This window comes from Mytilus edulis, chromosome 1 (genome assembly GCF_963676685.1).
Source record: "Mytilus edulis chromosome 1, xbMytEdul2.2, whole genome shotgun sequence".
NCBI lineage: Eukaryota > Metazoa > Mollusca > Bivalvia > Mytilida > Mytilidae > Mytilus > Mytilus edulis.
Genome location: NC_092344.1, coordinates 61,691,216 through 61,715,739, shown reverse-complemented (window position 1 = coordinate 61,715,739; position 24,524 = coordinate 61,691,216). Strand labels below are relative to the sequence as shown.

General features: G+C 33.1%; 2 protein-coding genes across 2 annotated transcripts; one reads left to right on the top strand and one right to left on the bottom strand.

Moving 5' to 3' along the window:
• Positions 1-214: 214 nt before the first annotated feature.
• Positions 215-9,732, bottom strand: LOC139524980 (uncharacterized). The gene is made up of 7 exons (XM_071320172.1): positions 9,695-9,732; positions 9,274-9,343; positions 6,776-6,979; positions 5,817-5,981; positions 4,691-4,913; positions 3,158-3,185; positions 215-548 (listed from the first exon to the last, which is right to left on the bottom strand). The coding sequence occupies exons 1-7, from the start codon at positions 9,730-9,732 to the stop codon at positions 215-217; spliced, it is 1,062 nt and encodes a 353-aa protein (XP_071176273.1).
• A 13,513-nt stretch (positions 9,733-23,245) lies between these two features.
• On the top strand, positions 23,246-24,214 carry LOC139524902 (uncharacterized). The gene has a single exon (XM_071320099.1). It carries the CDS (start codon positions 23,246-23,248, stop codon positions 24,212-24,214), a length of 969 nt encoding a protein of 322 aa, XP_071176200.1.
• The last annotated feature ends 310 nt before the right edge of the window (positions 24,215-24,524 follow it).

Below are 24,524 nucleotides of genomic sequence, written 5' to 3'. Positions count from 1 at the left end.
TTGGTACATTTTATGTAAAGCACATTTAGTGTAGTATCCATATATATATAATAGTCAATTTTAGATGGAACGGTATTTTCAGACATACGGGTAGCATATAATTTATTTGTCATTCACATTGCATTAATGTAATTCTTAACATTTATTCTAAAATCATTGAGAGCTAGATGAATTCGTTTTACCGTTATCGAGATTTGTCGTGCTATCATTATTGTCAAAATCGTTCAACTTGGAGTTGACTATCTGGATCGTTTCGTGATATAGGTTCCTTGTATCCATTATATAATATTAGATAATCATGTCTTTGTATATTGCATTGCAATTCGTCATCTTCATTTGTTTCATTGTATGTCATGTCCTGTCTTTGATTTTCGTTTCTTGCTTGTTGAAGCTGATTATATGGATTTGGTGGTGATCGTTGTCCGAGTTCATCGTATCCTTCATGCACGTCAAGATAACTGTTTTCACGTGTATTGTTTTCCTCTTCGATATTTACTTCATCATATATTGACTCATCAGGCTCAGTATATTCATTTTCATCTTCGGACCTTACAAAAGGTAATGATAATGATAGGTTAAAATAATAAAAAATATAAATCAATATTTAATGTTTTTTATGCATAAATAAAGTCATAATTTTTGTTTCAGGTTCGATTTTGTATTTATTATATGTTTTTGCCTATTGTGCTTTTTTTTAAAATGAACTCGAAGTCAAAATTTTTGTTTTGTGAACGGGTACCTTTTTCTATTCTTTAAGAATTTGAATTGAACTATCGAAATACAGATTTAAATTACAGTAACAACACTATGAGGTCGAACTGTCAAAACTACATAGACAATCTATTATTTGGTACAGGATATATACATTTAAGAAAGGATAATTTAATTTAGTGATGAACAATATGTTGGTGTTCTGAGGACAATTAGAACGATATTTCATTTTGAACACCAATCGTATGCATTCGCTTCCAACACACTCAAAATTATATAAAAGCGTGATCAAACTTTATTAAGAAATATACGGACGCCATCAAGAGTCAGTTTCATAGATGATATCGGATATATTCCCTGTGTCGTAATTGCAATCCCGTCCCCTCTTTCACGAATATGACCTACCGAATTAGACAATTTACCGGGTTTGTAATAACATGAGCAACACTACGGATGATACATGTGTAGCTTACACTTCTGGTGCAAATGAGATCACCCACAGTTTCTTATAGGATTCATGTTGCTGAGTCTTTAGATTTTTGTGTTGTGTCTTATGTACTTTTATTTATCAGTTTGTGTTTTTCTTTTTTCGCCTTGTCGTTGTCAGTTTGTTATCGATCTATGAGTTTTAATGTCCCGCTGGTAACTTTTGCCCCCTTCTCAAACAGTTATACCATCCTTTCCAGTCAACCCGCAAGTTTTTAAATGTTTTTTTTGTTGTTTTTTTTATTAATTCGTAAACGCCAATTAATCTGTGTTATGTAAATTGCAACAATAGATAAACATATATACCACTGAAGTTTAGTATGCATAGTAAATAAAAAGTCTTAAATTAAAATATCAAAACCGAACCTTCAAACGGAGAAATAGAAAAACCGACCTGAGAATATATAGCAAATGACACAAACCATTTGTAGGTTGCAACACCTGAATATGGAATACAGATATGAAAAGATATTACAAGAAAGAAGGGAACTAGAAAGCATGCTGGTAAAATGTCATCTATCATTGTCACTATGATATGGTGTAATGAATATGACACATGTATGACAAAGTCAATTATGAATGGAATGGAAATAGCAAACTTAAGGTTGAACCAAACACTTTGACTAGAATATATTTGGCTCTATTTATTTTCATTTAATTTTGACAAAGTATTTACTTTGACCCTATGACAAAAATATATAAATTTCAAAAACCTTGAACTACACATTTATCTGATAAAAAAGCTGATTTTCACAGAGTTATCTCACTGTAGTGTTAGGTACCACCTTGAAGAATTATTTCGTGCTGTTCAAAACACACTTCATAAATTGATATTCCATTAAGTTCGTTGTAATCATTTTTGTTACATTAATTATAATTGCGTATCTCTGATTATGAGTTGTTTTAACTTAAGATATACAAAAAAAAAAAAAACAACAGCAGAGGGTCACCAACAGGTCTTCAATGTAGCGAGAAATTCCCGCACCCGGAGGCGTCCTTCAGCTGGCCCCTAAACAAATATATACTAGTCCAGTGATAATGAACGCCATACTAATTTCCAAATTGTACACAAGAAACTAAAATTAAAATAAAACAAGACTAACAAAGGCCAAAGGCTCCTGACTTGGGACAGTATAACCAGAAATTGCGGTTTATGGCAATGATATTAACCAAATTAAAGTTTTTCAGCAGGAATGTTATAAATAGATTGAGGGAAAACAAATCCGGGTTACACACTTAAACAGAGGGAAACACATCAACTATAAGAAGAACACAAGGACGATCAAACACACTGAGGTGAACAAAAAAAAACGACAATGCAACATGCACAGAAACTTACTGTAAGATAACAACTGCCATTGTTATGACATAAGCATACAAATTAGTATAAAAATGTTGCAAAATATTGAGTGTCTTTTAAAAAGATCTATATATAGTATTAACAGTTTTAAATTTGAACCAAAATAGTTTGATTTTAAAACGTATAATGAAATAAAAACAATAAAATTGAAAGCCTTTTCATATCGGCTAATACGTATTTATCGACTCACTTAAAACATGTCAACTTAGCCTCATAAACATTGTTTATGATAGTATGTTTCATCTATTAAGGATACAGGAATCATATGATCACATGATAACGAATTTTTATTTCAGGCTGGTCATTTTTTCTTTCTTCATACCATTATGGTGATAATGAAATATATAATAGCTACTCATAGCTACTGTTGTGCCTATTATATGTTATTTGGGGTCGATTTTCCAGTAATTATTATTTGAAAGGTTGTTCATACACCACAACCATTTCTTCAATAACACTTTTTTTTCTTGTTTTTGTCTATTGTAGAAAAAATAATCAAGTTTTTGTTATGGAGTTTATCATGAATTATGTCGGGAAAGTTTTATAACACAATTCAGTAAGAGGGTTTATCTGATTTGTGGAAATAGCACAATACCTTACCTTACGTTCCGTCGCCTTTCAGGCACACCTGAAACATACATTTTGTGACGGCTTATAGTTATACGATTGTAAATCAACGAATTCATATATCAACAAAATGTTAGATCACTTTTAAAACTTCTAGGTATGTTTTAGAAAAGCGTGTAAATATTGTTTCACATGCAGTGAAATCACTTTCTGTTTACCAATAATTTGAAATTCATTCACATTTAATTAGTTGTGCAAAAAAAATGTTCGTCAACATCGTATTTGCTTTTGTAAAAGGAATGCTAGCTTTGCTTTGTTTCAGTATACTACAATCAACTTCACGCAACAACACTAGTCTATCCCCAGTATTGGACATGATAAGATAATTCAAATACTGTATAAAACTGATTATCAATACATGTATTTAACATGTCTAAGTTTGAATTTCAATAAAACAGAAAACGTTTGATTTGAATGTCACTAATGAGTCTTGTAACGACGCACATCTGGTGGACCAAGATATAAACTTTGTAGTTTTTGATGATTTAACTTCACTTTAGGAGCACAGGTTCACATATATCCAGGGCTCCTCAATATTTTAAAATCCAAAATGTTAAAAAAATATCAAAACATTTGAAACTTAACTCCATCTTCTAATTGATTGAACAACTTCAATACCTGGAGAAGAATAGACATATTTCCTACACTTTTGTTGAATGTCTTTCGTTTTTGGTTTTGACATTACCAAACAAAATGTATTAAATGGCTTCAGATAATATGTATGCAACGTCCACTTGTATTTTTGTCCATCTGATGAGTTAAGCCTTTTTCAACTGATTTTTATAGTTCGTTCTTATGTTGTAATGTAATACCACTGTCCCAAGTTAGGGGGGGTTGGGATCCCGCTAACATGTTTAACCCCGCCACATTATTTATGTATGTGCCTGTCCCAAGTCAGGAGCCTGTAATTCAGTGGTTGCGTTTGTTTATGTGTTACATATTTGTTTTTCGTTCATTTTTTTTACATAAATAAGGCCGTTAGTTTTCTCGTTTGAATTGTTTTACATTGTCTTATCGGGGCCTTTTATAGCTGACTATGCGGTATGGGCTTTGCTTATTGTTGAAGGCCGTACGGTGACCTATAGTTGTTAATGTCTGTGTCATTTTGGTCTTTTGTGGATAGTTGTCTCATTGGCAATCATACCACATCATTTTATCAACTTTTTTATAAGTTCCCTTTTGGTTTTAGTTATATTTATTCATTTTCATCTTTCTTAATTATAAACATTTACAAAATGAAATCGAAATGAAATGAAAGCTTCCTGGAAGTATATATAACAAAATATAATTTGTCGAAATATAATTTGTTAATATTTTTCCTCTTTAATTCAACTGTAAACATACCCTCTGCTGTTGTTTTTCATTTGGTCGGGTTGTTGTCTCTTTGACACATTCCTCACTTTTATAGCATTTTACATTAAACGAAATTTTGATTGAAAACGATTTATTAAAAAACAAAATATGTTCCTTAATTAAAATAAATGGGGATAAATCTGAGCTTATTACCTTCCCTTCCATATCTTTGTACTATTTCCTTCTTTGCCTTGATTTCAATTTTAAATTCATTTGCAGCCTTAGTCTGTCTCCGTAAAATTGTCACAGCTGACAAGCATATGATCACAAAACCAACCAATCCGGCACCTAATATCCAGACTACTATAGCTAATGCATTTGTTTCTGTTGTGTACTTTATGTCACCAATATATATGTGTTTACCAATAACGTTAACCTAGTATAAAGAAAAAGACAGTTTTGCGATATAATTTTCATGTAATCGTTTATGCGTTGTGATATCGATTAAAGAAAATCGTGTTTATACCTAGGTAAGTCCTTTTTTCGAGATAAATCACTTGTCATTGTAAAACGATATACGCTTCTGCCATATTCAATACAGTTAATTAGCAGTTGTCTATTATAATTGTTAAGATTGGCCATGGATACTCAAAGACAAATGATATAAATACTCATGCAAGTATGTAAGTTTCTCTATTTTCTATAGCAAACCCAATTTTGATGTCGAGATGATGTTTCTTGTTGCTATCCAAGGGGTTTATCTTAATTTTCCACTTTCTATATTTATAGATACTAATCTATTGATGCCGTGTAGATCTAGATTGCGGGCGTTTTGTAGTCGATTTCGGTTTCTATGAATGTCAACAACAGCTAATAATAAAACTGGTTTTCGTGTCAAAATAGTAACAACTCGCTTTGAAGAAAAATTTTGCCTGGAATCCGTAATTACTTTTAATGGAAGTATTTGGATATGCATTCGACATGATTAATGAAAAAACTTGATCTACATAGTAAGGTAATAAAAAAAGTCCATAAACACTATCACAATCAAACGTTATAAACACGCGGAACGAGATAGTTTCTATCTTGATACAGATGCATGCCTTGGAACGGATAACCCCGTGCATAAATTCGTGGTCTATGTTGATTGCTTTATTGTTAAATAGGCTTATTTACATATTCTCAACAAGTTTTTGCCTTTCAACATAAAAAGCATACATAAACATGATATAGAGAATGTTGGTAAATCTAACCATTTACACATATTATTGTTTTGAATTAAAATGTGCACAACTTAATATTATTGTCGTCTAAATAAACATTACTATAAATTACTTACAATTACATGAACTATTAAAACGTCAGTATTATTTGTCATAGGTACTGATTTTGGTGGTACGCAAGTGATGAAATCCATACTTATATCTACTATCAAACACGTTCCATCCAATCCAATATCTATATGATAATCTTCACGAAGTGCAATACTTAATATGTGTCTTCCCTATAAAAATACAACTTTGTAAATATTACACTTGTATTTATATTTTACATCAAATTTGAAAAACAATGTCAAAACTTATATATACTAGTAGTGAATTTATGTTCTTGCAGTTGGTCAAATATTCAATAGTCTATATCCGTAAATTTTAGTTTTTTTATATTGTCCAAAATAACATTGCTGTTATGAGATGTTGCATAATCTCAATGACGACAATACCCCTCTGTTCAAGTAGAGTTTAACTTTAGCAACTAAAGGTCTTTGTACGAACTAGACAAATATTAAATCCGTATTTCATTGTAAGCTATGAAAGGCATAAGTTAAATTCTGTGACATTTGTGAAGAGTTGTCTCATTGACAAATATACCACTGCTTTTTTTTTGTAAAAGAAAATACAAAACAAACGAATTTATCAAATACCTCATTTATAAAAAAAAAAAAACATCAAAAGAAAAACGAAAATGGCACACAAAAACCAAGTCATGAGTTTTTAGTTATTTGCCAATGCTTTGCTGTTTGTCCTTTTTAGAGTTTGTATTATTGAATGTTCTATTATCTGGAACAAAGTTAAGGTAACCATGTTGATAAGCATATACCTTCTTCTATTTAACATATTTACTATTATAACTAAGTCATTTTTTTCATGAATTCAAAGACGTGCATCAAACTGTTGATTTAAGATTTGATTATCAGTGATAGCTTAGTAGTAATTTTGTTATGTCTCATTTTATCTTTCTCTGAAATGTCATATTATAATGACTAGGTTATGCAAACCCTAATTTATTATTGATCCTTACCTGAATTCTAATAGTAGATTCTTTATCATACTCAAGAACGGCTTGAAACTTTTGAAAAGCAGGTTCATTCACATATTCTAATGTAACTTGAATAGTCAGTCCATCAAAATGAACGTCAATAGTTTGATTGTTAGGCTGATTTTGTAATCTTGGGGGTGTTTCACATACTGCGAAAGTATCATCTGGTACATCACATGACTTGTCCTGGAAACAACATTTTAATTAAAACGCGAGTTAAATACAAAAAAGGTATGGGTTCACGGTAAACAATGAAACATAAACGTGATTTTGTCAATTCTCATTATTTGATGCATTAACGTGTCTCTGTCTATCTACTACAGGGGGAAATACTTGGTAGATAAAAGTTGCAAATATCTGAAACATACACAATAATCTACCCAACAGCCGCTTAATAGAAATATTAACAGCAATTACATACTAGGTTATTTTTACCTGTAGATGTCTTTGTTTGTAGATATGTTTGTAGTCTTCGGTATTAATGGCAGAGTTATGAAATTTTCTATTGTGGCTTGGTTTGAATAGCAATTTACAATTCATTTTCTTTTTCTTCTACTTAAAACCAGGCTGTCGTTTCACAAAATAATCGTTAGATAGCAATCTAATAAAACGTAATGGTCAACATAAAAAATCGTACATTACAATGGTTGTACAGTGCGTATGAATTGTGAACGATATTTACGTGTAGTTAAACCCAGTGCAAAGCGATCGTTACTTTCGCTGTCTCCTTGCATATTTTAAGAAACAAGCCTTTAGATCAGAAAGGGTTGTCAAGAAAAGGATTTAATGTCATGGATAAATTAAATGACATATAGTATATCTTGCCACCGTCTTGATAGACAGAGCATTTTTGAATTTGCAAATAAACTTTTACAACTATTGATCGACAACCTTATGTAAGAGTGTTTCGTGGTCGAGATAGGAGATATTCACAGCATCTATCAGCAGTTAAATATCCTCCGTTTTAGAGTCAATATGGGACTGACCAGTAAAGACAATTATAGATTTCCAAGCAACGACGAGGATGATTAAAGAAGATGTGTACAGTACATATATATATTCTTCGTTTTGAATGAAATTAATTATATTGACCGCATTTTGCTTTCTATACAACACCAGAAGAGGACGAACAGACTTTTGTTTTTTTAGGATACACTTTATGCCATACATGTGCAAGGCATATGTGATTTAAATAAAAGCAACAGTAGTACACCGATGTTCAGAATTCATAAATCGATTCAGAGAAAACAAATGCGGGCTACAAACTAAAATTGAGGGAAACATATTAACCATAAGTGGAAAAGAACGAAATAACACAAACACTGAAGTGCAACAAAAACAAACGACAAGACAACATATGTAGAAACTAACTATTAAAGAACAACTGCCATATTCCTGACTGGGTATAGAACATTTTAAGAAAATATGGTGGGTACATGTATAACCAGAAATTGCGGTTTATGGCAATGCTATTAACCAAATTAAAGTTTTCAGCATAATACCAAACAAAACATAGATATTTACTAAATGAAGACAATGCTGAAATGTTAACAGTTTTGTACACGTGTAATTTATGGTCTACCATATAAATTTACTGACCACACATTGTTTTGTTTTTTTCCTGAAAAGGCATTTAGCTTCTATTTACTTACAATGCATATGCATATAAATAAAATAGGTGTATTAACTGTTTTCTGATTGGTTAAAAGTAATTCTTTTATTTTCAATGCTGTCAATTTTCATGGCGACACGGCCACTCTGATGTTGTGTATTAACATGTGTGAACGTTGTTATTGTTAATATAAATAATATTAAGAATTGCTTGAGCATTATTTTTTTATAGAAATTTATTTATATTGAATGGCAATAATTTATTTAGAATTTATTAAACCATAAAATTAATTTTTGACTCTTCACATTTTACATAATGCGCTTCAATGTGAAGAGTCAAACATTAATTTGGTTCTGATTCAGTTTCTTGTGTATAATTCGGAGTTTATTATGACGTCCATTATCACTGTACTAGTATACATATTTTCAGGGGCCAGCTGAAGGACACCCACGGGTGCGGGAATTCTCGCTACATTGAAGACCCATTGGTGGCCTTCGGCTGTTGTCTGCTCTATGTTCGGGTTGTTGTCGCTTTGACACATTCCCAATTTCCTTTCTCAATTTTATGATACGCAAAATTATCAAAATAGAGGTGCAAAAACTAAAAAAATTTGGACCCAAACCATTTTTTATGATATATGAATAAAAACACGAACAAATATTATTCAAAATGCTTACGTTTGATACAGGGATATCAGCAGTTAGTGCGCAGGCATGTAAATATAATGTTGTTATTTGAATTTTGATACATATCAATTCAACGAAATACATATTTGTAGAATGCAATAACGTTTTAACTTATGTACCTACATTTGAAGTCACTTTCATGCAGAAATCGTGATTAGATTTAATTCCCATTTTGTACTTACCACTCTTTCTACTGTTATCTCCCATACATTATTAAAACCTTTCCCATAAATTGTAAATATTGCACCTCCACTGAAGGAAAATAATATAAAGAAATACCTGGAATAAGATTGTACTTTTCAAAGAGGAATCAAAAATAATGTGTTTTTTATAGTTGAAACAGTCTCATTTATAGTGTTTATTTTAACCTTTTGCATAAAGAAGTGAATTGAGATAAACATTAACTTCAAAGCTTTAAAACCAGGTTTTATCCACCATTTTCTACATTTGAAAATGCCTGTACCAAGTCAGGAATATTGCACTTCTTGTCCATTCGTTTTTGATGTGTTTTGTCATTTGATTTTGCCATGTGATTATGGACTTACCGATTGGATTCTCCTGTGAGTTCAGTATTTTTATAATTTTACCTTTTTCAAATCAAACCTGATCAAAACAGAAAACATCGATTCTTTAGAAAGCATGTCTTGATTTAATAAATATTCTTCAAATATCTATATACACATACCTTTGTAATGACTTCGGTACCTTAGTCGATAAATTAAATGATGGATCCGGTAAATATTGAAATGGTGCATTCAGAGTCAACATTGTCAATTCATCAATAACAACCTCTAGCTGAGTCATGTTACGAGGTTCTATTGATTTGCCTGTTTGGCACTTAATCAAGGAATGATCTGAACTTGAGATAATTTGAGATTCACTGAAACAAACACATCAATCTTTATATTATGTTGATATATTTTGTAGTATAGTGCAGTTGTTAATATTTAAAAGACGATATTTAAAAACATAGATAATGCAAAATATCTGAAGTCGATGAACTATGTCTGAGGATGCAGGACAAACATACCTCCTTGGAAATGAGAAATGCCAATCCTATTTTAACTGTATATAATAAGCAACTGGCTTAGTATTAGTGGTACCGTTTAAAATTACTTAAAAACAAAGTTAAACAAATAAATTATGCAAAAGTTTCAAAGTTTATAAATCACGATTATTAATATGTGTCATGTCAGCTCTAACTTCTAGAACTTTAACCTGTTAAAAATCATTAAAGATAGCATGCTGATATGTTAGAAAATATTTCGTGGACATTAGACATCATTAATGGCGATCGAATCAAAACCGGTGAAAAACCAAATCAAATATATAACAAGATTCCAACAAAAAAAGGTGAAAATAAGACTAAGATAATCTATTTCTACTTGAAAAAAAACGTTCAAGTGTTTTAGTTAATTTAACATTAATTATAATAGAAATTTATGTCTATTTTATGTCTATTTTATCAGCAACAAAAAAGGGGCATTACAGTTATTGTGAAACTGCCTATTCTAGAGGTGGCGTGAATCAGATGTGGATACTTAAAAAATCCAAAGATCTTTTAGAGTACAAACAATCTAACTCTCTCTCATCTTGTAACAGTATTAAAACATTTGACTTTTCTACTCTTTACACAAGTATTCCACATTCCGAACTAAAAGACAAATTGAAAAAGTTGGTATTGCTTTGCTTCATAAAAAAGAATGGCCAACGTAGATACAAGTGTCTTGTCTTAGGGAGGGATAAATCCTACTTTGTAAAGGATCACTCTGATTCAAACAAAAAATTCTCTGAAACTGATATTATTAAGATGCTTGATTTCTTGATTGACATCATATTTGTTACGTTCGGAGGACGTGTTTTTCAACAGACTTTCGGCATCCCAATGGGAACGAATTGTGCCCCTCTACTTGCCGAATTGTTTCTTTATTATTATGAGGCTGACTTCATGCAGGAACGTCTTAGAAAGAAAGATAAGAAGTTATCGATTTCCTTTAACTCTACTTTCCGCTATATAGATGATGTTCTTTCACTAAACAATTCAAAATTTGGTGACTATGTGAAACGCATCTATCCCATCGAACTTAAGATAACGGATACTACAGATACAGTTAAATCGGCCTCATATCTTGACTGACATCTAGAAATTGACAATGAGAGTCGGTTGAAAACAAATCTTTACGACAAAGAGATGATTAAAGCTTTCCAATTGTGAACGTTCCATTTCTAAGTAGCAATATTCCAGCGACATCAGCATACGGGGTATATATCTTCCAATTGGTACGATAATCCCGTGTTTGCATTTCCTATCATGATTTTCCTGATAGAGGGTTGCTGTTCAAAAGGAGGCTATTAAAACAAGAGTTCCTAATGGTGAAGTTGAAATCATTCCTTTGTAAATTTTACGGACGCCATCACGAGTTGGTTGACCGTTTTACAAATGATATCGGATATGTTCCTTACGTCGTAACTACAATCCCCTTCCCTTTCATGAATGTGACCTACCGAAGTAGACTATTTGACGGATTTGTTATCACATAAGCAACATGACGGGTGTCACTTGTGGAGCAGGATCTGCTTACCCTTCCGGAGCAACTGAGATCACACCTAGTTTTTAATGGGGTTCGTGTTGTTTATTCTTTCGTTTTCTATGTTGTGTCATGTGTACTATTGTTTTTCTGTTTGTCTTTTTCATCTTTAGCCATAGCGTTGTCAGTTTATTTTCGATTTATGAGTTTGACTGTCCTTTTGGTATCTTTCGTCCCTCTTTTTTCAAAAATGATACGTCTTTATGATATTGTTGGAAATATCCATGTTTACCTACTGGTAATTAAACTCCTACAAATAAACTCATCATATATACCAAGATTGATATTTGCACCAGACGCATGTTTTGTTTACAAAAGGCTCCTTAGTCATGTCAGTGAAGCTCGAATAAAAAAGTTTAAAACAAAACAATACAGCTTGTACTTGCATTGTTTTATGAGAACAAACTATCTATCTATCTGTTTGTAACTGTATCGTTTTCCAAAATATTAATGGGCTGATAGTACATCTAGGCACTAATAAACCAATTTTATGCAATGTTCATTTTCATCTTAACAGGTTCTAATGTAAGACTTAAAATTTAATTGCCCAGTTATTTCAACTCTTTTAGTGTTTTTTCCAGACTAATCCACTGCGATAAATGAAGAACCATGCAGACTATTTGTATGCTTTCAACTATAATCAGTTCATACGTAATTTACCTGTACATATCACCAACATCAAAGCACATACTGAGTTGGTTGTATCGCAACTGAAAACTACCACATTGACTACAAGCGAATTATTTTAACAAAACTGAATGATCACAGTATTAAATACTGACGGTTGAAAGAAAAACTGTTTTTTCAAATGACTGTTTGTTAAGGCCTTTTCAGATGATGTTTATATCAAATTAAAATGTAAAAGTTACTGTTCAGTTGCTAATAAGGTTATGTCGAAAACTCATGCCTCTCCTTATTTAAAAGATACCCATATCGAATCGATCTACAATTCTTAAAGTTTATAATAAAACATGTATAAGGTTGGAACCGGTCCCATGTCAGGCACATGTTTTTGAGTTGCTATCATTTATTGATGTGGTTAATAAGTGTCTCCCGTTTCTCATTCTTTATATAAAAAAGACCGGCGTTGGTTTTCAAGTTTGAATCGTTTGACACTAGTCATTTTTGGGTCCTTAATAACATGCTATTTGGTATGATCCAAAGTTCCGTGTTGAAGGACTTATAACTGTTCACCTTTTACACATTGTGGCTCAGATGGAGAGCTGTACCATTGGCACATGACATACAATGTACTTTTTTATATTCCAATCTTTAATAACCTACTTAATTAATCAAGGTTTGATAGAAAAATACGATTTCTATGAACCAAGACCATATCAGATTAACGTAAATATATGTTTCTCAGTGTATATAGTCCTCAATCTTTCCTACAATAATCAAATCGTATAAGTTTTTAATGTTCTGATATTTTATTTCTGCGTTAACAAATACTGGTATACCTGCATTCTATGCGAAACACATCGTCACATAAGGTAATTGTGTACCGATTTTGTCCTTCGAATCCAATATCGACACCGCTAATTAATATAGTTGTGTTTCCAGATAAGATTCCTTTCCCTGGGCGAAAATGTATGAGTTTAGGTTCCTTAAATAAAAAAAAAATCACAGATATGAGAATATTTTGAAAGTCTTGATAATGATTTTATATTTTCAGATTTTATCAAATTGATATTATTTTATTACAACATCTGCATTTTAATGTATTGTATTACTGCATTATGTTAAAATTCATTTTACAGAATAAAGCTTTGAAAAATATAATGTTTGCACCTTAAAAAAAGAAATTGAATTCTGAGCAGTAAAGGTTTTCACTAACAACACTTATAAAACCATTTAATAACAATATTAATACAAGTGACTATAAAGAAAAAAATATGCTAGTTACCTTGAAAGTGAAGTAAGTGTTTGAATCGCTGTAGTTACTTCCACTTACTAAAACCAATATCCCCTTTGTCTGATAATCGTTGCTATATCCAAGGACACAAGTCAAACTGTTCAAAATAAGAAAAAAAACACTACTTGTAAGAATTTGTATTTTTTTTAGAATAAGTAGGAAACGATGAATAGACCAGAACACACCTGATATAAATGACACTACAGATAAAGTCTATTTAAAATCTTGACTTGCATCTAGAAATGGACAATGAGGGTAGGTTAAAGAAGAAACCTTACCGACAAAAAAGATTTCAGCTTCCAAAATGTGAACTTTCCATTTTTATGTAGTATCATTCCAGCGCCTGCTTAAGGAATATATATATATTCCAATTGCTACGATATAAGTTTTTTCTATTAAGATTTCCTAGGTAGAGGGTTGCTGCACAAAAGGAAGCCATTAAACTAAGAGTTCTAAATAGTGAAGTTGAAATCATCTCTTCGTAAGTTTTACGCACACCATCACGACTTGATTGACCGTTATGGTATATCAATTGAATTTCAAAGACGATAACGGATATGTTCATAAAGTCGTTACTACAAAGTCGTCCGAATAAGAATGTGTACGTCTTATCGACGAGCCGCGGTGAATTTTACCAGATTTGTACTAAAATTAGCAACACGACGGGTGCCAAACGGGAACAGGACCTGTTAACCATTCCGGAGTACCTAAGATCACCACAGTTTTAGCTGGGCTGGGGTCCATATTGTTTAGTGTTCTATGTGGTGTCATCTGCACTATTGTTTGTTTATTTCATAAGCCATGGCGTTGTTTTTATTTTAGATTTATGAGTTTGAATATTCGTCTGCTATCTTTCGGCTGTCTTAAGTGTGTATACTTAGTGTTTGTTACTGTAAATTAGTGATGTTGTTTTATTCACTAACATTCAGGTGAATAGAACATCTGTAGAGGATTCACATGTATATTCATTTACGTGTTAACCGGTTATTTCATAGTAACATAATCTGAAACCTTAGTCTGGTTCTAACTTTACGTCTAAACATTTTCTTCTTTTTAACTTAGTTGTGATCGTACCTTTTCCTTGTAGGCATTCCATATACTTTTCAGTAATTTTGCATAATGCTGGAGTTTTGTACATTTAGATAACAGCTACATGTATTGAACAATCTGAACATATCGTAATAGAATGTACGTGAATACTACTGAATTCGAGGTAGTAAAAAATGAACTGAAAAGCTAAACTTCATTATATTAACTTCTGTCCTGTTTTTAAGAGCGGCTTTGATTTTAGATAACGTTTCAGCTCAAAATTGCGTGCTAGTGACCATGCTGAAAGTTGCTCTAATTATCAATAGTTTAGTTTCTATTTGAAAAAAAGTAATTTTCCACTGCATACAAAAATGTATCGACTTTAATAACTTCATAACTTCAAAATTTGAAACTATTATCAATAAAGATCATGAAAAGGAATGGAAAACGGTGATGAAACTACGGTGTTCATTTTAATTAAATTGGTTATAATTCAAAATAACTTTATTTTGGATGTAACACGTCTTCTGAACGTCATGTGACCGAGACATTATTAACGTTTTCATCATTATGTACTCCTGTTTTAGAATTAAATTATAAGGAATAACTTTAATATTGTTTCTGTTTATTCGAAATAACATTAAAACCGTTATACACATTCGCGGGTTATTTGTATGCACCATTTTTTTAAATATTATTTCTTTATAGATAGAATAAATATTACAGTCATTTCTTAATAACATTGTGAAAGTTGACGACGTTTCGATATATTCGTCATAAATAATAATGTCTTGTGTCTCGTAACTATTAAGTAAAATTAAAATTGGGAATTGAAATGGGAATGTATCAAAGAGACAACAACCCGACCACAGAACAAACACCAGCAGAAGGTCACCAACTGGTCTTCAATGCAGCGAGAAATTCCCGCACTCTCAGCTGGCCCCCTAACAAATATATATACTATTTCATTGATAATGAACGCCATACTAAACTCCAAATTGTACACAAGAAACTAAAATTAAAAATTATACAAGACTAACAAAGGCCAGTGTATCAGTGTGTTTGCACACATGATGGTGATATGCGTCTAGTGTGGTGAGTTCATAGACTTAACACCCACCATCGGCTAATTCACTTTATGGATGAAAAGAGGGCCTGTCCTGCTAGTACAAAGCCTCTACACCATCAAGGCTCTTGCAATGCCTCCTCGCGGCAATACCGGATACTGGGGTCTAGTATCTCAGGATAATTTGAAAGGGATCTCAGAGCAGCAATGGCCTCAGAAATGCAGAGTGCAGGCCTGCCGGCGAGCGGATACGCCCTGGCTCTCATCAACCTTGCCCCAGCTATGGGTTACTTGCCCACTGCCTTGTTAGTGACTTGGAAATAGTCAAAGGCTATGGAAGTTAATCCAAACAGAAAATCCGGGTAGATGGAACTCGTTAGCAAATCAATCGTCTAAGGGATGGACAACCCCTACAGAACAACCCGACCCTTCACGTAAAAGGTGTAGCTTAAGACCAACATCCCTAACTTAAAAAACATACGTTACTGAAACGACTACAGAAGAAAACCCTCTTACTCGTCAGCGGCTTGAGATAGAGGTAAACAGAAAAACAAAACCACATATTGCGCGAAGGCCGATGAAGTTGTTCTCACCTAAGTATCCAACCAAAATTGGGACTTGGAATGTACAAACACTGTATCAAAGTGGAAAGAGCTTGCAGACAGCCAAAGAAATGGACAGATACAGTATTGAGATTTTAGGACTCAGTGAAGTAAGATGGAATACATCCGGCATGACAACACTAAACACTGGTCATACCATCATCTATTCGGGTAACACAAACGCCACTGATGCTCATCATAAAAGTGTTGGATTCATGCTTACTAAAAAGGCAAAACAGTCTCTCTGTAGAATGGAACCCTGTGTCATCTAGAATAATCACTGCCAGGTTTGACAAAAAATTTCAGAAAACAACCATAATCCAGGTTTACTGACCATCAAGTAATGCAGATGAAGAAGAGAAAGATGACTTTTACTCTCTGCAAACCACTGTAAATTCTGTGCTAAAACGAGACATCCTCATGATAATAGAAGACCTCAATGCAAAAGTGGGTAATTGTAAGGACAGGGCAGGGAGAGAAAGAGAAATGGGACCAAATGGAATTTGTGAAATGAATGAGAACGGTCAAATCTTTGCTGATTTCTGTGCTGTAAACAGTCTAGTAATAGGAGGCACACTTTTTGCCAATAAAAACTATCACAAAGTTACTTGGGTTTCGCCAAATGGAGTAACAGAAAATCAATTAGACCATATTGCTATATCACAAATATGGAGGTCACCTCTACAAGATGTGCGAAATAAGAGAGGAGCCTATATTGCACCAGATCACCACATAAGCATTGCAAAAATACAACTAAAACTGCTTTAAACAAAAACAAAAAAAATCTAAAAAATAAATAAATGGTGATCTATTTAAAGACCCTATCAAATTCAAGACTATCAAATTCTGCTTCAAATCAAATTCAGTGTACTTGAAAACCTACATGATGACGAAACTAACACAAACACAGCATGGGAAATGATCAAAGATTCTATTGTTCAATCATGTGAAGAAATGGTCGGTTATCTACAACATTACCGAAAGCACTGGATGTCAGAAAATACATGGAAAATTGTCAATGAAAGACGCCAAGTGAAAGAAAAAGTTGTGACGGCTATAACTAGACAGCAGAACAAGCAGACACAAGAACAGTATAGCAATAAAGATAAAGAGGTGAAGAAAAGCTGCAAACAAGATAAAAGGAACTTCATGGAACAACTACACAAAGAAGCCGAAGCCGCCTGTAGTAAGGGAGACATCAAAACCATATACAACGCAATTAAACGGTAAACCACCAACCTCAAATACACCAATCAAAGATAAAGACCACAAGACCCTCACTAAACTGGAAGATCAACTTGAGAGGTGGGAAGATGATGCGTATAAGATACTAAGAGATAAAGAAGCTGGCTTCAGACAAGAAAGATCATGTGTAGACCACATAGCCACATTGAGAATTATCATCGTTCGGACAATAGAATCGCATACAACACTTTACCTAAATTTTGTGGATTTCCAGAGAGCTTTTGATAGCATCGACCACCAGGTGCTCTTGGACATTGTAGGACACTACGGAATTCCACAAAAGATCATCAAAATGATAAAAATGCTATACGTCTAATTTTCCTATCAAGTTATGCATGGTGGAACTATGACCGAACCATTCCCTGTTACAACTGGGGTATGTCAAGGTTGTATTCTTTCTCTCCTCTTTTTCCTAATAGTAGTTGACTGGGTTGTTAAACAGCCGACAAAGATCCGAAAGGCATTGGATAGACTCTCACAACACGTCTAGAAAACCTAGATTTTGCTGATGACATTGGTACATTAGCCCATCGCTTTCAAGATGCACAACATCAGACCAAAAGTCTTGAAACAGCAGCAAAATCCCTAAAAAAACGATATCAATGAGGCTAAATACAAACCAGCAAGATTGAGTTATGAAGAAGAACAAAACAACAGCCAACAACTCAGATAATAAGAACTAGAAAGTGGAAGTTGATACGACATAACCTCTGAAAAAATGACTCAAACATTACCAAGCAAGCCCTAGAATGGAACCCCAAGGACATCGAAACTGGGGGAGGCCAAAAAACACCGGGTGCAGGGGACTAACAACTGAACTGATCAAATTTTGGGAGACCTGGAAAGAGACAAAACGAATAACCATGGACGGGAAGAAATGGAAAGAAACTGTTGTCGCCCTATGTCCCCTTTGGGACGAAGTGGATTAAGTCAAGTAAGTCAACAAAGGCCAGAGGCTCCTGACTTGGGACAGGCGCAAAAATGTTAAACATGTTTATGAGATCTCAACCCTCCCCATGTACCAATATAACAATACGCATATTAAAATTCAGTTCAAGAGAAATCCGAGTCTGATTTCAGAAGGTGTAACCAAAGAAAATAAACAAAATGACAATTAAAATGTCAATTGTTCTTGAACAATTGAGAGGTCTTTCCTCTTGTAATGTAAAATGCATGTTCCAATAGACGTAGAATGTATTGTCAAATGTAAAAAAGTTGCGCCTGATTTGTTATCCACCTCAACGTTTTTCACTATTTACTATTTCTGTAAGTACAATCGTTTTTGAGATATCGACTGAAAAGTTGATAGGTCAAAGGTCAAGGTCAACCTTAAAAAGCTTTATAACACACTGAAAATCCTATGAATAAGGTCAAAAACACATAATTCGCTATATAGGACATGACCTTGACCTTTGATCTTTTGACCTTTGTCAAGGTCATTAGTCCCCAATGTCATTGCTGAAGACCCCATGGGTCTAGGACCTTTGGTAATATAGTAAAAGCTGATTTTGCCTTTTCAGAAACCTAAAACAAGAGTTATGCCCTTACAGAAAGGTCAAATCTCTTCGGTCAAAATGTAACAAAGTTGCGCATTAATGACCCAAGCATTTTCCACTATACAACACTTCTGAAAGTATTAAGGTTGCTGAGATTATCCCCTAACAAGGTGTTAGTTCAAAGGTCAAGGTCAACATACACATTTGACCTTGAGATATTTTTCAAAGTCACATGAATTGATGATGAATGGTAAAGATCCTAGGTGTCTACGACTTACGGTTTCTGAGTTTTGGTAGCCAACCGACACCGGTTAATTTTAATAGGGGCATAACCCTACCAATGAGTCGTTGAATATTTTCGATCCAAATGTAACGAAGAACCAGGGTCTGGTCCTGAAAAAATTTCATCCTTTGTTTTTTTCTACCTATTACGGTTACGGTGTTACAGGGTGAGTTCCGGATAGGTATTCATGACACCGATACAAAGTGTGAACATGAAAGCGACACGTCTTACGGTTAAGGCTGCTAACTTCGTCAAAGTTTGGCGGAATAAGAATAATAATAATAATAATAATAAAGAAAAGAAATACAGTAAGGTCTTTCCCTTTTCAAAAGGGAAAGACCTTAATTAAAAACCAATTGTTCAGAGAACAATTGAAAGTCTTTCCACAGAAATTTTGATAAGATAGTTTCTTCATACTGATGCGATAAATAATTGTTTAATTATATTTTTTTGAGTGAAATAAGGGAGATAATATGCTACTTCCGGTGAAATGAATGTCACCTCCGGTCTCAAATGATAGCTTATTTCACACTGATTCCAAAAACATATAGTTTCTATATACTTTTGTATGTAAAATGGGAGATAATTGGCCACTTCCGGTTTGTTGGAAGTCATTTTTAGTCTTCAGTAATAAGTTTATGTATGTATATAGCAAAATATATGGATTCTGAGTATTTTTATATGAAAAAATTGCAAAATAAGGCTACTTCCGGTTTTCTCAAGGTCACTTCCGGTAGTCATTTTTCAAGGTAATTAGTAACCTAATCTTTTGTACAAGGTCAAATGCCTTCATAATGAGCTTAGTTGAAGTTAATATCAAATAACCTCATATCAAGACATTTCAGGGGCACCAACTCCTATAAGATGCCATTAAATTGTATCAAACTAAATGTAGCATATCTTCATTACAATAAAGCAGACATTTTGCACTTGTTCTTTTATATGTATCTTTCAAAGTGTCTGAGAAAATGTAAAAACAAGCAAAAGTCACAATTGAGAACTTGACCTTGACCTTTGACCTTGACCTCATTTTCTAAGTTAGGACATAGGGGCCTCAAATGAAAATATCCCAGGCTTATACGGTTAACGGTTGATGAGTTGAAATTACATACCGACAAATTTATTGTGTAGGGGTAGATAACTCCTATAAAATATCATCGAATCGCTTCGATCCAAATTAGCCAAACATTCTTGAGGATGTAACGAACAATTTGTAAAAGGAATTTTGTCGCTATCTTTTTTGTTACGAAGGAGATGCACACACATGACACACAGTGAATAGGGAGATAACTCTTACAAAGAAAATGGTTTGCCTTAGCAGGGTAAAATTTAAAAGCGCATACACTATACAAAACCATATGAGAAATATCTAAGCGACATATTGCGAAACAAACATTTATTGCAAGAACAAAATTTGGCGGAAGAAAAAAAAAATAATCAGAAGAAAAACAATGTCTTTCCACAGAAAAGTGGAAAAACTTAATTAAAATGTCAATTGTTCTTGAACAATTGAGAGGTCTCTACTTTTGTAATGTAAAATACATGTTCCAATAGACGTAGAATGTATAGAAAAGCTTTAAAACACACTGAAAATCCTAAAAATAAGATCAAAAACACATAATTCGCTATATGGGACATGACCTTGACCTTTGACCTTTTGACCTTTGTCAAGGTCATTGGTTCCCAATGTCATTGCTGAAGACCCCATGGGTCTAGGACCTTTGGTAATATAGTAAAAGCTGAGTTTGCCTTTTCAGAAACCTAAAACAAGAGTTATGCCCCTTACAGAAAGGTCAAATCGCTTCGGTCAAAATGAAACAAAGTTGCGCATTAATGACCAAAACATTCTCCACTATACAACACTTCTGAAAGTATTAAGGTTGCTGAGATTATCCGCTAACAAGGTGTTAGTTCAAAGGTCAAGGTCAACATACACATTGCTCTTGAGATATTTTTCAAAGTCACATGAATTGATGATGAATGGTGAAGATCCTGAGTTTTGGTGGCCAACCGACACCGGTTAATTTAAATAGGGGCATATAACCCTACCAATGAGTCGTTGAATCTTTTCGATCCAAATGTAATGAAGAACCAGGGTCTGGTCCTGATAAAATTTCACCCTTCGTTTTTTTTCTACATATTAAGGTTACGGTGTTTGAACGATAACAAGGTTTTTGGGTTTCGGAGGGATTACTCCGAACCGACAAAATATTTCGATTCACAGGGTGAGTTCCGGATAGGTATTCATGACACCGATACAAAATGTGAACATGAAAGCGACACGTTTTACGGTTAACGCGGATAAATTTGTCAAAGTTTGGTGGAAGAATAATAATAATAAACAGAAGAAATACAGTAAGGTCTTTCCTTTTTGTAAAAGGAAAGACCTTTATAAACAGAAAAAATACAGTAAGGTCTTTCCCTTTTGAAAAAGGAAAGACCTTAATAATACATAAATAACAACAGACTACTATCAGTTAACTGACATGTCAGCTCCAAACTTCAATTAAACTGATTGAAAGATTATGACTTCATCATATGAATATCAGGCACAATCCTTTTCGTTAGGGGTTAAGTATCATACCATCATAATATATATGAGAAATACATAACCCGTGTCATGCAAACAACTGTTTTTTTTTAAATAAATGGGTTGAGTTCCGATGCAAAGACCCCATAAGTGAATCAATATTAATGCCAAAATATGCAATCTTTAATTACCTGACATAATCGTAACTATATCCCTTCTTAATAAGTCTATTTATAGGTTTTGTTAGTTTCTGAGGTGAATACTGACATTGTTGTGCTTTATAAAGAATATTTCCATAAAATATTGGATGTGAAATACCTGAACGTATAATAAGTCTGCATGTTGAGCTATATTTACGAATGGTGTCCTTATACCGATGATTAAATTTAGTAAATGTTTTGAATAGTTTGTGTTATTGAAAACCCTGGTGTAATAATTTTTCAGTAATACATAAATTTCTCTCGTTAAAATCTAAAACATTGTTACATACACGAGCGAATCGTTGAGATATATAAACATTGTAAGATAGCAACGTCACCATCTAAAAATGGATAATTAACGATAGGAAATAAAAAAAATCATCTCTTTTATCATAAATTTTAGTATTATGCTTTCCGTTAATGATATAGATATCAAGATAATATATTAAGGTATGCTTTTTTGTATTCACATTTCCTACATGTTGTATATTACTTTACTGCTTTGTGACAGTTAAGACAAACATTTCATCATGTAGAGTCACTTTTTGTTTGATGATTCAATCAATGCTTTCTATGACATGTTCTGTATACATGTGTATCATTATTTGTAAAAAACAAATCTTTACTTAGTATAGGGTGTTAGGACTCTAACTCGGGAACATCTTACTCCACCGATATCAACGAAAATACTATCATTTACATTTCCAAGGTGATTTCCAGATATTGTCAACAATGTTCCACCATTAACTGGTCCACTTGCTGGATACACCTATATGACAAACATAAAAGATATATTCAGTTATTAAAATGTGTAAACTATTTTATTTGCAGTTTATATTTTGTTATTGCATAGGTATACATATATGGTGTTAAATGTAGATTTTACCCGGATGTACTAGCAGGCAGTCATGCTTTATTTTGCTCCTGCAAAAACTCAAATTATCAGGATCTAGGCTAGCAACTAAACTTATCAAATGGACTGAAGTCACAGATTCCAAGGATTTTATTTGAACGGTAAAATTTATATCTCTACAACTGTACAGATTTCTCAACATTAATGAAGAATATTTTTATCACTACAAGAGCATCGCTTACGTTGCTAACGTCGTCGGGTTGTTAGTGGTGATTAATTGTTCTCCATTGTTCTTTCAGCATTCAATTGCAAAAACAATATTTTTATTATATGTATTTTGAATCATAATGTCGGACTACAAAGAATTCGATACCAAAACTATATCTATATTGAACTCTGTACTTGCTGTCGTGGCAGACCTCCAGACACAATGCAGAAAGCTTGAGCGCGAAGTTACTAGGATATCGCAACTTGAGCGGAAATTATATCTAATGGTAACACGAATAGAAAACGTAGAACAGAAGTGCGAAATTGTGTTTAACCGAAATAAAATGATCGAAGAAAAGGGAGAACAAATGGGTACGGTTGTGCATAAAATTATAGATCGCTGCAAAGAAAATATGTCTAAAATATCATTGTTAGAGGAAGCAGAAAATGTTAAAGAAAACACATTCGATATGAAATGCGTCAATGAGCGATTGATTAATATTCAAAGCGATGTCGATGAGTTACAATGGAGATCAATGACTAACAATATCGTAATATCCGGAATAAAACAGGAGCCAAATGAGAATACAGAAAACATTGTAAGAAATTTTATCCACAAAAATCTGGGAATAGGGGAAAATGTCAATTTCGTTTCTGTACATCGTTTTGGAAAACAAAGACAAAATATTCAAAGACTAATGACTAAATTTGTATCTTTGAAAGATAAACAATTAGTTATGAGGAACTGTCACAAATTAGAGGGGACACATATTTCTGTCAGAGAACAATTTCCGGTAAAAATCGAAAAGAAGAGGAAAAAACTATATCCTATATTAAAGCAGGCAAAGAAAGACCGAAAGAAAGCTATATTGATAAGAGATAAGCTGTTCATAGAAGGGGAATTATACGAACCAAGCGATGACAGTGAACCAATACACACAGATAACAAAGAAACGAAGAACAGAAACACTCAAAATATCGATGCAGATAAAAGTCCATTCATTAATTCAACGCAACCCAGTGATTTCTACCCATGGAATCGTCCAATACTAAAACAGCGGAAAAATCAGAAGCGGAACAGAATTGATTCTGACGAACCTTATTCGTAAAGCCTGGCCAATATTAAATAAATCCGAAGTGCATGAACTCTATCAATAATCTATCTTAAAAATTTAACTCTACGCTAGTACTATCCTGAACTTACTTCACAAAAACTGAAAAACCTCTTTTTCGATAAAAGGGTTGCGTTATTTTTTATTTGTAACATTTATTGACCAATGTATTATTTTGTATACTACATTTTGTTGCTCTTGTTGCACACAATGTGCCTGAGTGTATTAATAAACTTGTCTAAACCAATTTATAGTTTTTCCTTTGAACACTAAAAGTGTTTTCAAATATCTTAAAATATAGACCATT

Coding starts and splice junctions, on each gene's coding strand:
- LOC139524980 (XM_071320172.1), bottom strand. CDS start 9,732: ATGCTTTCTAAAGAATCGATGTTTTCTGTTTTGATCAG. Junction 6,980..9,273: donor AGATAACAGTAGAAAGAGTG/GTAAGTACAAAA, acceptor TGTTGTTTCCAG/GACAAGTCATGTGATGTACC. Junction 5,982..6,775: donor AATCTACTATTAGAATTCAG/GTAAGGATCAAT, acceptor GTATTTTTATAG/GGAAGACACATATTAAGTAT.
- LOC139524902 (XM_071320099.1), top strand. CDS start 23,246: ATGTCGGACTACAAAGAATTCGATACCAAAACTATATCTATATTGAAC.